The sequence below is a fragment of the Vigna unguiculata genome, chromosome 3 (genome assembly GCF_037176805.1).
Source record: "Vigna unguiculata cultivar grain cowpea cultivar isolate G323 ecotype 2 chromosome 3, ASM3717680v1, whole genome shotgun sequence".
In the NCBI taxonomy this organism is placed as follows: domain Eukaryota; kingdom Viridiplantae; phylum Streptophyta; class Magnoliopsida; order Fabales; family Fabaceae; genus Vigna; species Vigna unguiculata.
This window is the reverse complement of record NC_140794.1, coordinates 63,075,435-63,086,561: the sequence shown is the minus strand read 5'-3', so window position 1 is coordinate 63,086,561 and position 11,127 is coordinate 63,075,435. Positions and strand designations below refer to the sequence as shown.

The window sequence follows — 11,127 nt, the reverse complement described above, 5'->3', positions numbered from 1 at the left end:
GGTGATATTTGTGGTCCAATACACCCACCATGTGGATCATTTAGATATTTCATGGTATTAATTGATGCGTCCACTAGATGGTCACATATTTGTTTACTATCAACTCGAAATCAAGCATTTGCTAAGTTATTAGCACAATTGATCAAGTTAAGAGCCCACTTCCCAGATTATCCAATTAAGAAAATTCGTCTTGATAATGCTGGTGAATTTACATCTCATGCTTTTAATGAGTATTGTATGTCAATTGGAATTGAAGTTGAACATCCAGTAGCACATGTTCATACTCAAAATGGACTTGCAGAATCATTGATAAAACGTCTAAAATTGATTGCACGACCTTTACTTATGAAAGCTAATCTTCCAATGACTACTTGGGGATATGCAATTCTGCATGCTGCAGTATTGATTCGCATCAGACCAACAAGTTATCACAAATACTCTCCTTTACAGTTGGTTTTTGGTCAACAACCAAATATTTCTCATTTAAGAATTTTTGGGTGTGCTGTATATGTCCCAATTTCCCCACCAAAAAGGACTATGATGGGTCCTCAAAGACGTTTGGGAATATATGTTGGATATGATTCTCCATCGATAATAAAATATCTTGAACCATCAACAGGTGACTTATTTACAGCTCGATTTGCTGATAGTCATTTTGATGAATCAATTTTTCCAACGTTAGGGGGAGAAAGAAAGAAACTGGAAAAAGATATTGGTTGGAATGAATTATCATTATCTCATCTTGATCCTCGTACAAAAGAGTGTGAACTAGAAGTTCAACGGATAATTCATTTACAAAAATTGGCCAACCAATTACCAGATGCTTTTACTGACACAAAAAGGGTAACTAAGTCGCATATACCCGCTGCTAATACTCCAATCAGAATTGATATTCCTGTTGGACAATCTAATATAGCAAATGAATCTCAAACACGCCTAAAGCGTGGTAGGCCTTTGGGTTCCAAAGATAAAAATCCTCGTGTGAGAAAAAGGGAAAAAAGGCAAGATGGCCTAATCGAGGGGGTAAAAGTCCCAAAAGATTCTTTTGACATAATCAATGATTCGGTTCCAGAAGAACCTCAGGTACCTGAAATTGTTGAAAATGATGAGATCTCAATAAATTATGTCATGAATCATAAAATATGGAATCGAAATAAAGTCAATATTGACGAGGTTTTTGCATATAATGTAGCAAAGGATGTCATAAGTGACAATGATGATCAAGAACCAATGACAATTGAAGATTGTCGGCAAAGAAATGATTGGCCAAAATGGAAAGATGCAATCCAAGCAGAATTAGATTCGCTTGCTAAACGAAAGGTTTTTGGACCTGTAGTTCGCACACCTGAGGGTGTAAAACCTATTGGGTACAGATGGGTTTTTGTACAAAAACGAAATGAGAATGGTGAAATTGTTAGATACAAAGCACGGTTAGTTGCTCAAGGTTTTTCACAAAGACCTGGTATTGATTTTGAGGAGACATATTCTCCAGTATTGGATGCAACAACATTTAGATATTTAATTAGCCTTGTTGCACAAGAAGGTTTGAATTTGCACCTCATGGATGTTGTTACAGCCTATTTGTATGGCTCTTTGGAAAATGATATTTATATGAAACTCCCTGAAGGATTTAATGTGCCCAACAAAGCAAATTCTAAAAAGGATTATTCAATAAAATTGAATAAGTCCCTTTATGGATTGAAACAATCAGGACGTATGTGGTATAACCGTCTAAGTGAGTACTTATTAAAGGAAGGGTATAAAAATGACCCTATTTGTCCTTGTATTTATATGAAAAGATCCGAGAATGAATTTGCCATAATTGCTGTTTATGTAGATGACATAAACATAGTTGGAACTCCTAATGAGCTCACAAAGGCAATTGATTGTTTAAAGAAAGAATTTGAGATGAAGGATCTTGGAAGGACAAAGTTTTGTTTGGGATTACAAATTGAGTATTTAAACAAAGGTGTTCTTGTACATCAAGAAGCTTATATAACGAAAGTGCTTAAAAAGTTCTATATGGACAAATCACATTCACTATGCACTCCAATGGTGGTGAGGTCATTAGATGTTGATAAAGACCCTTTTAGACCTCAAGAAAAAGATGAAGAACTACTTGGTCCTGAAGTACCATATCTTAGTGCTATAGGAGCACTAATGTATCTTGCTAATTATACTCGACCCGATATAGCATTTGCTGTAAATTTGTTAGCAAGATATAGTTCTTCACCTACAAGAAGACATTGGAATGGAGTAAAACAAATACTCCGTTACCTTAAAGGCACTATGAATATGGGCTTGTTTTACCCAAATGATTCAAAATTAGATCTAATGGGTTATGCAGATGCAGGTTATTTATCAGATCCTCATAATGGTCGATCACAAACAGGATATTTGTTCACATGTGGTGGCACAGCGATTTCATGGCGATCTGTGAAACAAACAATAACAGCAACATCGTCAAATCATGCAGAAATTTTAGCATTACATGAGGCAAGTCGTGAATGTGTTTGGTTAAGGTCTATAATTCAACATGTGCGACAAACTTGTGGTTTATCCTTGGGAAAAATGAAACCAACAACGATATATGAAGACAATAGTGCATGCATTGCTCAATTGAAAGAAGGATATATTAAAGGAGACAGAACAAAACATATTCTTCCAAAATTCTTTTTCACTCATGATCTTCAAAGAAATGGTGATGTAGAGATCCAAAAGATTCGCTCATGTGAAAATCTAGCAGATTTATTTACAAAGTCTTTGCCAAGGAGAACTTTTGAGCAATTGGTTCATAGGATTGGACTCCGCCATCTTAATGATGTAAGTTTACATGAGGGGGAGAAATTAGAAGATGCAAAGAACAATATTATATAGAATGATGTACTCTTTTTCCTTCACTAGGTTTTTATCCCAAAGGGTTTTTCCTAGTAAGGTTTTAACGAGGCACATTCTTTTATCAATGGACACCCAAGGGGGAGTGTTATGAATTAATGGTCGTCCATTGATTTATACAATCACTCATATGATTGATAATCATATTATTCATTACTCTTTATGATGTAATATTTTGTATTTACTATTTGATTTTATATCCTTTCTGGGTTACCATATTGTACCTATAAATAGGACTCGTCCTATCAGTAATGAGACACACATAAAAACAGAAGTTGCTCCCTACTCTCTCATTCTCTATTCTTCCTCTCCTTTGTCTCTCTTATTACCTTTATTTTATAACAGGAACATAATTATGCAGGATTCAATTTGGCACAAGAACCAAAGTGGTAAAAAAAAAAAAAATCGGCGTCTTTATCTGTTAATGTGTTTTTTGCTGTTCGGGCTCGTACCAAGGTAAACTTTGTCTCCTGAACACGTGCTTTCATTATTTAGATTTTTTTTTATGATTTTTATTATTACAATAGTGTTTTCTAATTTTAGACATTTTACTATCAGTGTGCTGATATATATAAACATAAATAACATAATATAATCTTATTGTCAATTTTTTTTTTACATAAAATCCACAACATATTGTTGCCTATTCAATTAACCATTAAAATGCACACATAACTTTTAATAGCAATAAAAAGAATAAAAACATTGAAATGACAAAATTATTGTAAAGAGAAACCAAGAAAACGCCTACTTAGTCAAAGAAAAATATGGTGAAACAAATAAAGTGAAAAAGTGAAGGAGAGGGAGAGATTCAAATTGGGATATAGGTAGTACACTAATAAAAATTTAGTTTATATAAATTTATTATATAAGATTAGTTTCACATAATAATTTATTTTCCTCTCATAATAAAATAAAATATTCCTTACCTTTGATAGTATAATAGCACACAGTTATGCTATTCCCCTAAGCTGCATGTGGTCGTGGGGCTCACGTCCTTCATAATCCCATATTAATTCTATTATTAAATATTGAGAAAAACTTCAAATGATGGATAGACATATGAAGGGAAACCTTAATAAAAAATGGCTTAAAATTGATCTGCTTTAGAGAAAATGGAAACATGATAAGGATCATATTCATACTATTATTAATATTGATTAGTCGATACTTCTAAGGATATTTTTCCATGTTTTGCGATGTTTTTCAATTTTAATAAAAGCTATATTCAATAAATGCAAAAAGTCAAAGTTAAACCTTAAGACTGATTTATAAAAATCTGGATACTTCAAAATGGACTATTTTATTTAAATAAATTAAAATTGAGATCCACATTTGACTTTCTAAAATTATATAGCTGAAGTTAGATTTTTTTTATCAACCTCTTCGAATTATTTTTCAATTTCTCTTAATTTAGTAATTAACACACCGACGAACTGCAACGTGTTTGTTCTTTTTTAAAGAAAAAAAAAACGTTATACATGTGATATATGTTATATTTTCCTATTAAATATCACATTTTTTATAACAAATATTTTACCAGAAAAAATAAATTTAACACATAGAACTATAAAAAAATTATCTCATTTTACAAATTTATGTAAGTCTTTGTTGTTCTTTTTTTTTTTCACTTTGAAGTATCCACAATTATTTTGCTTGCTCAAACCTTCTTTCACATGATAAAGAGAAATTAGATATTTGTAAAAGTATTTTGACATTCAATGGGGGAGGGTTGTTTATCATTTATAAATTTGACGAGAGAATCAATTTTATCTTATCTTTGAATCTTTTCCACCATAAAACTTAAGGTTTTAAAGTTAGGACCAATATATATTTAAGACTTGAATAACTAACTGTGATAACATGAAAGAATAATAAATATTGTAACTTCAATCCCTCTCTAATTCCTCTAATTTAGTTATGTGTGATATCGGACTTCAATGATATACTAATAAACCATTAATACATGTTTAACTAAGCATATGCATATATAAATCAGTAGTTTAGACACTATATCATAAATGGTACATCTTACGTAGGTGAGACTCCAAACATTTATATAAAAAACCAGTGGTAATTGAGTTAATGGGTAAAATATAGAATTCAGTTGATGCTTACCAAAAAAAAAAAGTTAAAATAATTTAATTCAGTTGATCTTTAACTAAAAGTGTTCAAACCGCCAAATGCATTAGTTATATTAGGTACCATAGCATTTACGGTCCGGTCTTGTGCATCCATCCACAGTGGAATGTATTGTTATTATTATTATTATCTGATACTAAAAATAATAATAATAATTTTTAGGTGGCATGTGAATGGAGGAAATAAAGAAAAGAAAAAGAATGGAAAATTGATTGGCATGAAGATAAAAATGAGGGAAAAAATGAGGAATAAATAAGAAATTGTAGAGCATTAAAAAAATGGAGAATGCTGGAGTTTTATATGCGAGATTCAACTGATGTAAGTCATGAGGCGCAGTTGGTTGGTTTACGGATCTAAAAAAGTGGAGAGAGAGGGTGAGGGTGGGCTAAATTCCTGGTGGTTCAGTCGCTGGGCTCCTCGGTTTATTTTCTCTCTCCTCTGTCCCTCCTTTAACGCGTTCACGCGTAGACTAGCTTGTCGCTTGTCCGTGGGTGACCACTATATATAACCACCCTTCCCATTGCTTCATTCAGCAGGTGCAGGAGAATTAATCTCTCTTTTGTTTGTGTTCTCTGCATCTGTACCCTACCACCACTTTTTCCGTTTACGCAAATCACCCCAACACCACCAATAATCAAGATCCATTTTTCGATTAGGAAAGGAAACACTAAAATGCCGCCGCTGGAAGACGAGACCTTCCCCTCAACGCCGGGCAAATTCAAGATCGAGCGTGCCCACACCATGAACCGCCAGCTCTACCGCTGTTTCGCCTCCACAAGTACCATGTTTCTATGGGCTCTCTTTCTCATCGCCCTCACCGCCTCCTACCTCAGCTTCCAGGGTTTCGTCGATTCCGGTAGCCGCTATCTCTCCGCCTCCTGGGGCGGGATCCAGTGGGAGAAGCAGGTCCGCACATCCGCCCAGATCCACCGCCAGGGAGGCATGTCTGTACTGGTAACGGGCGCAGCCGGTTTCGTCGGATCCCACGTCTCCCTCGCCTTGAAACGACGCGGAGATGGCGTCGTTGGCTTGGACAACTTCAACGACTACTACGACCCCTCCCTCAAGAAAGCCCGCAAATCGCTGCTCAACACGCACGAGGTCTTCATCGTCGAAGGCGACGTCAACGACGCCAAGCTTCTCGCCAAGCTCTTCGACGTCGTGGCCTTCACGCACGTCATGCACCTGGCCGCACAGGCCGGCGTGCGCTACGCCATGGAGAATCCCCAATCCTACGTCCACAGCAACATCGCGGGCCTCGTCACGCTTCTCGAGACCTGCAAATCGGCCAACCCTCAGCCCGCCATCGTCTGGGCCTCCTCCAGTTCCGTCTACGGGCTCAACGAGAAGGTCCCCTTCTCCGAATCGGACCGCACCGACCAGCCCGCTAGCCTCTACGCCGCCACCAAAAAAGCCGGCGAGGAAATCACCCACACTTACAATCACATTTACGGATTGTCGATCACCGGTTTGAGGTTCTTCACTGTGTACGGACCCTGGGGGAGACCCGACATGGCTTACTTCTCTTTCACCCGCAATATCTTACAGGGGAAACCCATCACCGTCTACCGCGGTAAAAACCACGCCGACCTCGCTCGCGATTTTACCTACATTGATGATATCGTGAAGGGGTGCCTTGGCTCCTTGGATACCGCTGGCCAGAGTACCGGGTCGGGTGGGAAGAAACGGGGACCCGCTCCTTATCGGATATTTAACCTCGGGAACACTTCGCCCGTTACCGTGCCCACTCTTGTGAGTATCTTGGAGCGACATTTGAAGGTTAAGGCGAAGAGGAATATCGTGGACATGCCTGGAAACGGCGACGTTCCGTTTACTCACGCGAATATTAGTTCCGCCCGGAGAGAATTCGGATACAAGCCAACCACCGATTTGCAAACCGGGTTGAAAAAGTTCGTCAAGTGGTACCTTTCCTATTACGGCTACAATCACGGCAAATCTGTAAATTAATTTTGTTTCCCTTTTTTTTTTCGGGAGGGTTTTTTCTTTTTTAGTACGGTAGTCTTTTATGTCACAGATTAAAAACAGACAGTGTAAAAAAAAAAAAAAGGGAAAGAACCCCTGGTGTGGTAGAAGAACAAGGGAAACCAGACTTAATGGATCCGAGAGAGAAGAAAAGAGGAGAAGGATAAGAGTAAGAGTAGATTCTTTACTTAGGAGGCCAGCTAAAGCAGCTGTTGTTTCTTCCTTTATTTCTTTTCTTTTTTTGGTATTAATTGGTGTTTTCTTTTTTACATTTTCTTTTTCTGTAAAGAAAGAAAGTTCAAGTTCATCCTTCATTGGTTGCCTCCTCTTTTCATTTTGTTATTACTTTTACTTTCCCCTGCGGTTTTATTTATAGTCGAACGAAATGCGTAGCACTGTGAATGGTCGCTGTTCTGTGAATGGTCGGTTTAACAACTGAACTGCATTTAAAAGGTTTGATGAATCCAATAATGTCAGTGCAGGTATAAGGAGGATACGGTTTGCGAGCGAATTGTTGTGTTGTATTTGGTAAAAATATGAGGTATGGTTATATTAAAACTATAATATTGAATGCAATCTGAATAAAAGGTTTTATTTTTGGTAGGTGAGAAAAATGAATTTTGAAAAAAAGGAATTTTGGTAATGTGATGATTTTGTAGGAGAGATGAGATATATGAAAGGGTGGAGACAGCTAGGATGACAGGGACAAGTGGTGAAATGGTTGTGGTGGGATCCACAAAGTGGTGGGAGTGTGGGACAGACAGTAATGACCGTTGGATTTTGAGGAATTTGATGGATTTGTCCAGCTGTAAAGTACTTACGTAGTAAGTAGCAATGCAGTGCAGTGGTGGTCATGTCATGGTGGGTTCACCACAAATACAGTGTCAGCTTGCCGACACTCTGAAGAAAACAAGCACGGTGAATGGATGGAGTTATTTTTAATTTACTTTTTATTTTTATTTTTAAGTGGATGTGCAAAAGCCCTTTTTCTGGTGGGTCCTGAACCATTCTTCTTCTTGCTTGTTATTCTTGATGTGAGTGTGGAGTAACAAAATTATTATGAGGGAAAAAATGCTGTGCGAAATTGCTTCAAATGGGGCCGTTGCCGTTGCCCTTCTAGGGGCAGAAGTGATTAATTTGGTTGTTAATCGTTGCAGGTTTGGGTGTTTGGAGCGTATCTTATCTTTTCTAAGTCGCATGCTTAACTTAATCCAATTCATTATCCACCGACATGCCTCGTGGGCCCAATCAACATGTGAACTGCTTTGTCGATTAGCATAAACAAAATAAACGATTTATTTAATAATTAAGACGATTTTGAATGAGGTACAAACAGAAGTAATGGTTTGTCAAGTAACCAGAAGCTATCATCTTCTGATTTGTTGTTGTTGTTTGTTTATAAAGTGAAATATGGGAGTTTTGGGATGTTTTTAACACCTACTTGCCAAAATTAAGGAGTTTGGGCGGTTGATGGCGTTATTGATAGGTATTAAGAAACAGTTGCAGAAGAGATGCCCGTTGAATAAAAGGAGTCTTTTTTTCAGACAGCTTGTGCTTTTCCTTCCATAAGAATGCCAAAGGACAAAACACTGAAACGATATTTTCAGGATTAAATATTTTTACTCACATTATTAAAATCGCATCTCTCATTTAATAATATGTAAACTTAATCCCAGTAATTATTCTTTCATTTTTAATTAAGGGGATTCACACGCTTATTTTCACATGGTTAGATGCCGCTATATTTTACAAATATTTAGTTACAATATATGTCAATAATAAAGTTTTCGGCACAACTAAATTTATATATTTATTAAATATTAAGTTTTGAAAATATTAATTTTTCAGGTTTTTTTTTTCTAGAATTATCAAAAACTTATCAATCATTTTTAAATATGATCATACATACATTTTACCCAATATTAAAACAAGTGCAACAATGTAAATATTTTCGATATTTTTCTAACTATTTTTTAAATTTGATCTCTATGATATATATATATATATATATATATATATATATATATATATATATATATATATATATTAAAATTAAAAATTAGTATTGTTTATTTGAAGGAAATTTTTTATAAAGATTAATAAAAGGTGAGTAAAGAATGCAAATATCAACACATTAAAAATTTGGTATGTGACAAAACTAAAATACTTTCCTTGATTTATTTTAATTCCTATTTTAACACTCAAATAAAAAATACAACATTATTTCTCTCACTTGATAAGAGATGTGAGAATCCAAAATATATATATATATATATATATATATATATATATATATATATATATATATATATATATATATATATATATATATATATATATATATATATATATATATATTTATTTGGTCCTTGTTTTTATTTAAAAATTGATACTAGGATTAAGTTAATTACACCAACAAAGTAAATCATTCATATTAAGAGTCTCAATTTTAATGAAAAGATCATTGATCTGTTTCGAGGAATTTAATGAAATTTATTGTAAAAGATCGAATTACATCAGTTTTTCAAAAATCGAGACCAAATTGAGATTAAAAAAAAAAATTGGAGGACCAACTTAACATTGTTAAACGAAAGCATGAATAAAAGGAGTAATTAAACCAAATATTTATTAACATAATTTTTATTCTCATTTTCATTGTCTTTTTAGTTTTTCACAAATTATAATAATCTATCACTCTCATATGTCTTCTTTTTGTTTTTAAAGAAAAAAAAGTTAGACATAAACTTATTATGTTTCTCATTTATCCTCTTCTTTTTCTGTCTCTTGTCTTACTTGATAATGAAAACATTATTTTTTTAATTTCATGAGCTTTTTGTGTATTCACTTTTTTATGAATATAGAAAAAAATAATAATGTATTATTAATAATAATGAATATATTTTTTCTTTTAATAATTACGTGTTTTAATTTTTTATTAGATTATGATCAATTATTTTTTAGTATTATTTAGAAAATAGGTATATTGATAAAGAATGGAAGAATAATTAATCGTTTAAGAGTGATGAAAATGAAATTATTGACTAAAACAAGATGATTCTACCTCTTCAAATATTATATTTTGAAGCATTATACTAATGATTAAAAATATTCGATTAGAGAAGTCATTTTTGAAACATTATACTAATGATCCAATCTAATGATCTAAAAATTATATTACTTTGGCCCCTCCAACACTTTTGGCCAAGATCCGCCACTATATATATATATATATATATATATATATATATATATATATATATATATATATTTAGAGTATTAAATGCTTTTTTTTTCCAATAAAAACTATAAAGATGTGGAAGATGGGAGAGTGACTTCTTGAAATTTTTAGAAAACCATTACTACCCACTCTATTTGAAGAGTTTTCTTTTTTCCTTCTCTATTTTTCCTAGAGGCTAATACCCCTCGTCCTTAGCAATAGAGGTCGTCTTTGCACTTGGGCTATACTATTTACCACCATTCGTACTAAGTGAGTGAAAATCTATTTCTCTTCAGGAATGATCCAAAATTTTAATGCATGCAATTTTCTAGAGTTGCATGTAATTTTTTTTTTTTATGTTTTAGGTAAAACCTTTATCTCATGGTGGTCATAAAATTGTAATTTGATTATCATTAAAGTTTTGATTGTGTATATAAGTCAAGTTTGAGTAGTACGGTAGTGGTGTTCAATGAAAACGTTGGTGAGCTCTTCCATCATTTAGAAGTGATTAATTTTTCTTAAATTATTAAGTCTTTATCTTGATATTAAATTGAGCGATTTTGTATTTTAGAATGTGTCTAGATGTAGGTGTGGGTGGATTTATGAGTGAATTTATAAATATGATAATGTTGGATGGTTTTGGATGGTAATATGTGAATGCTATGAAATTGAGATGTGTTTAAACCATTGGTGAATGAGAGAAATGAGAATAAAGCATTTAAGTACAAGGAAATGTTGTGAATGAGCAGTATAATGATTTATGGTTGTGAATCATAATGATTGTGATGAAATCTTTGTGAAAGGATATTATTGTACATAAATGAGAAAGAGATTTGGATGACGAAACTTAACATGTGTATTGTGGTGTTCTATTGCTTAAACTTTAATTG

At 33.9% G+C, this 11,127-nt stretch overlaps 1 protein-coding gene across 1 annotated transcript; it reads left to right on the top strand.

The window, feature by feature from the left end:
• Nucleotides 1–5,376: 5,376 nt before the first annotated feature.
• GAE1 (UDP-D-glucuronate 4-epimerase 1) lies at nt 5,377–7,334 on the top strand. Its single transcript, XM_028063504.2, has one exon. The coding sequence runs from the start codon at nt 5,710–5,712 to the stop codon at nt 7,003–7,005; it is 1,296 nt and encodes a 431-aa protein (XP_027919305.1). The 5' UTR covers nt 5,377–5,709; the 3' UTR covers nt 7,006–7,334.
• The last annotated feature ends 3,793 nt before the right edge of the window (nt 7,335–11,127 follow it).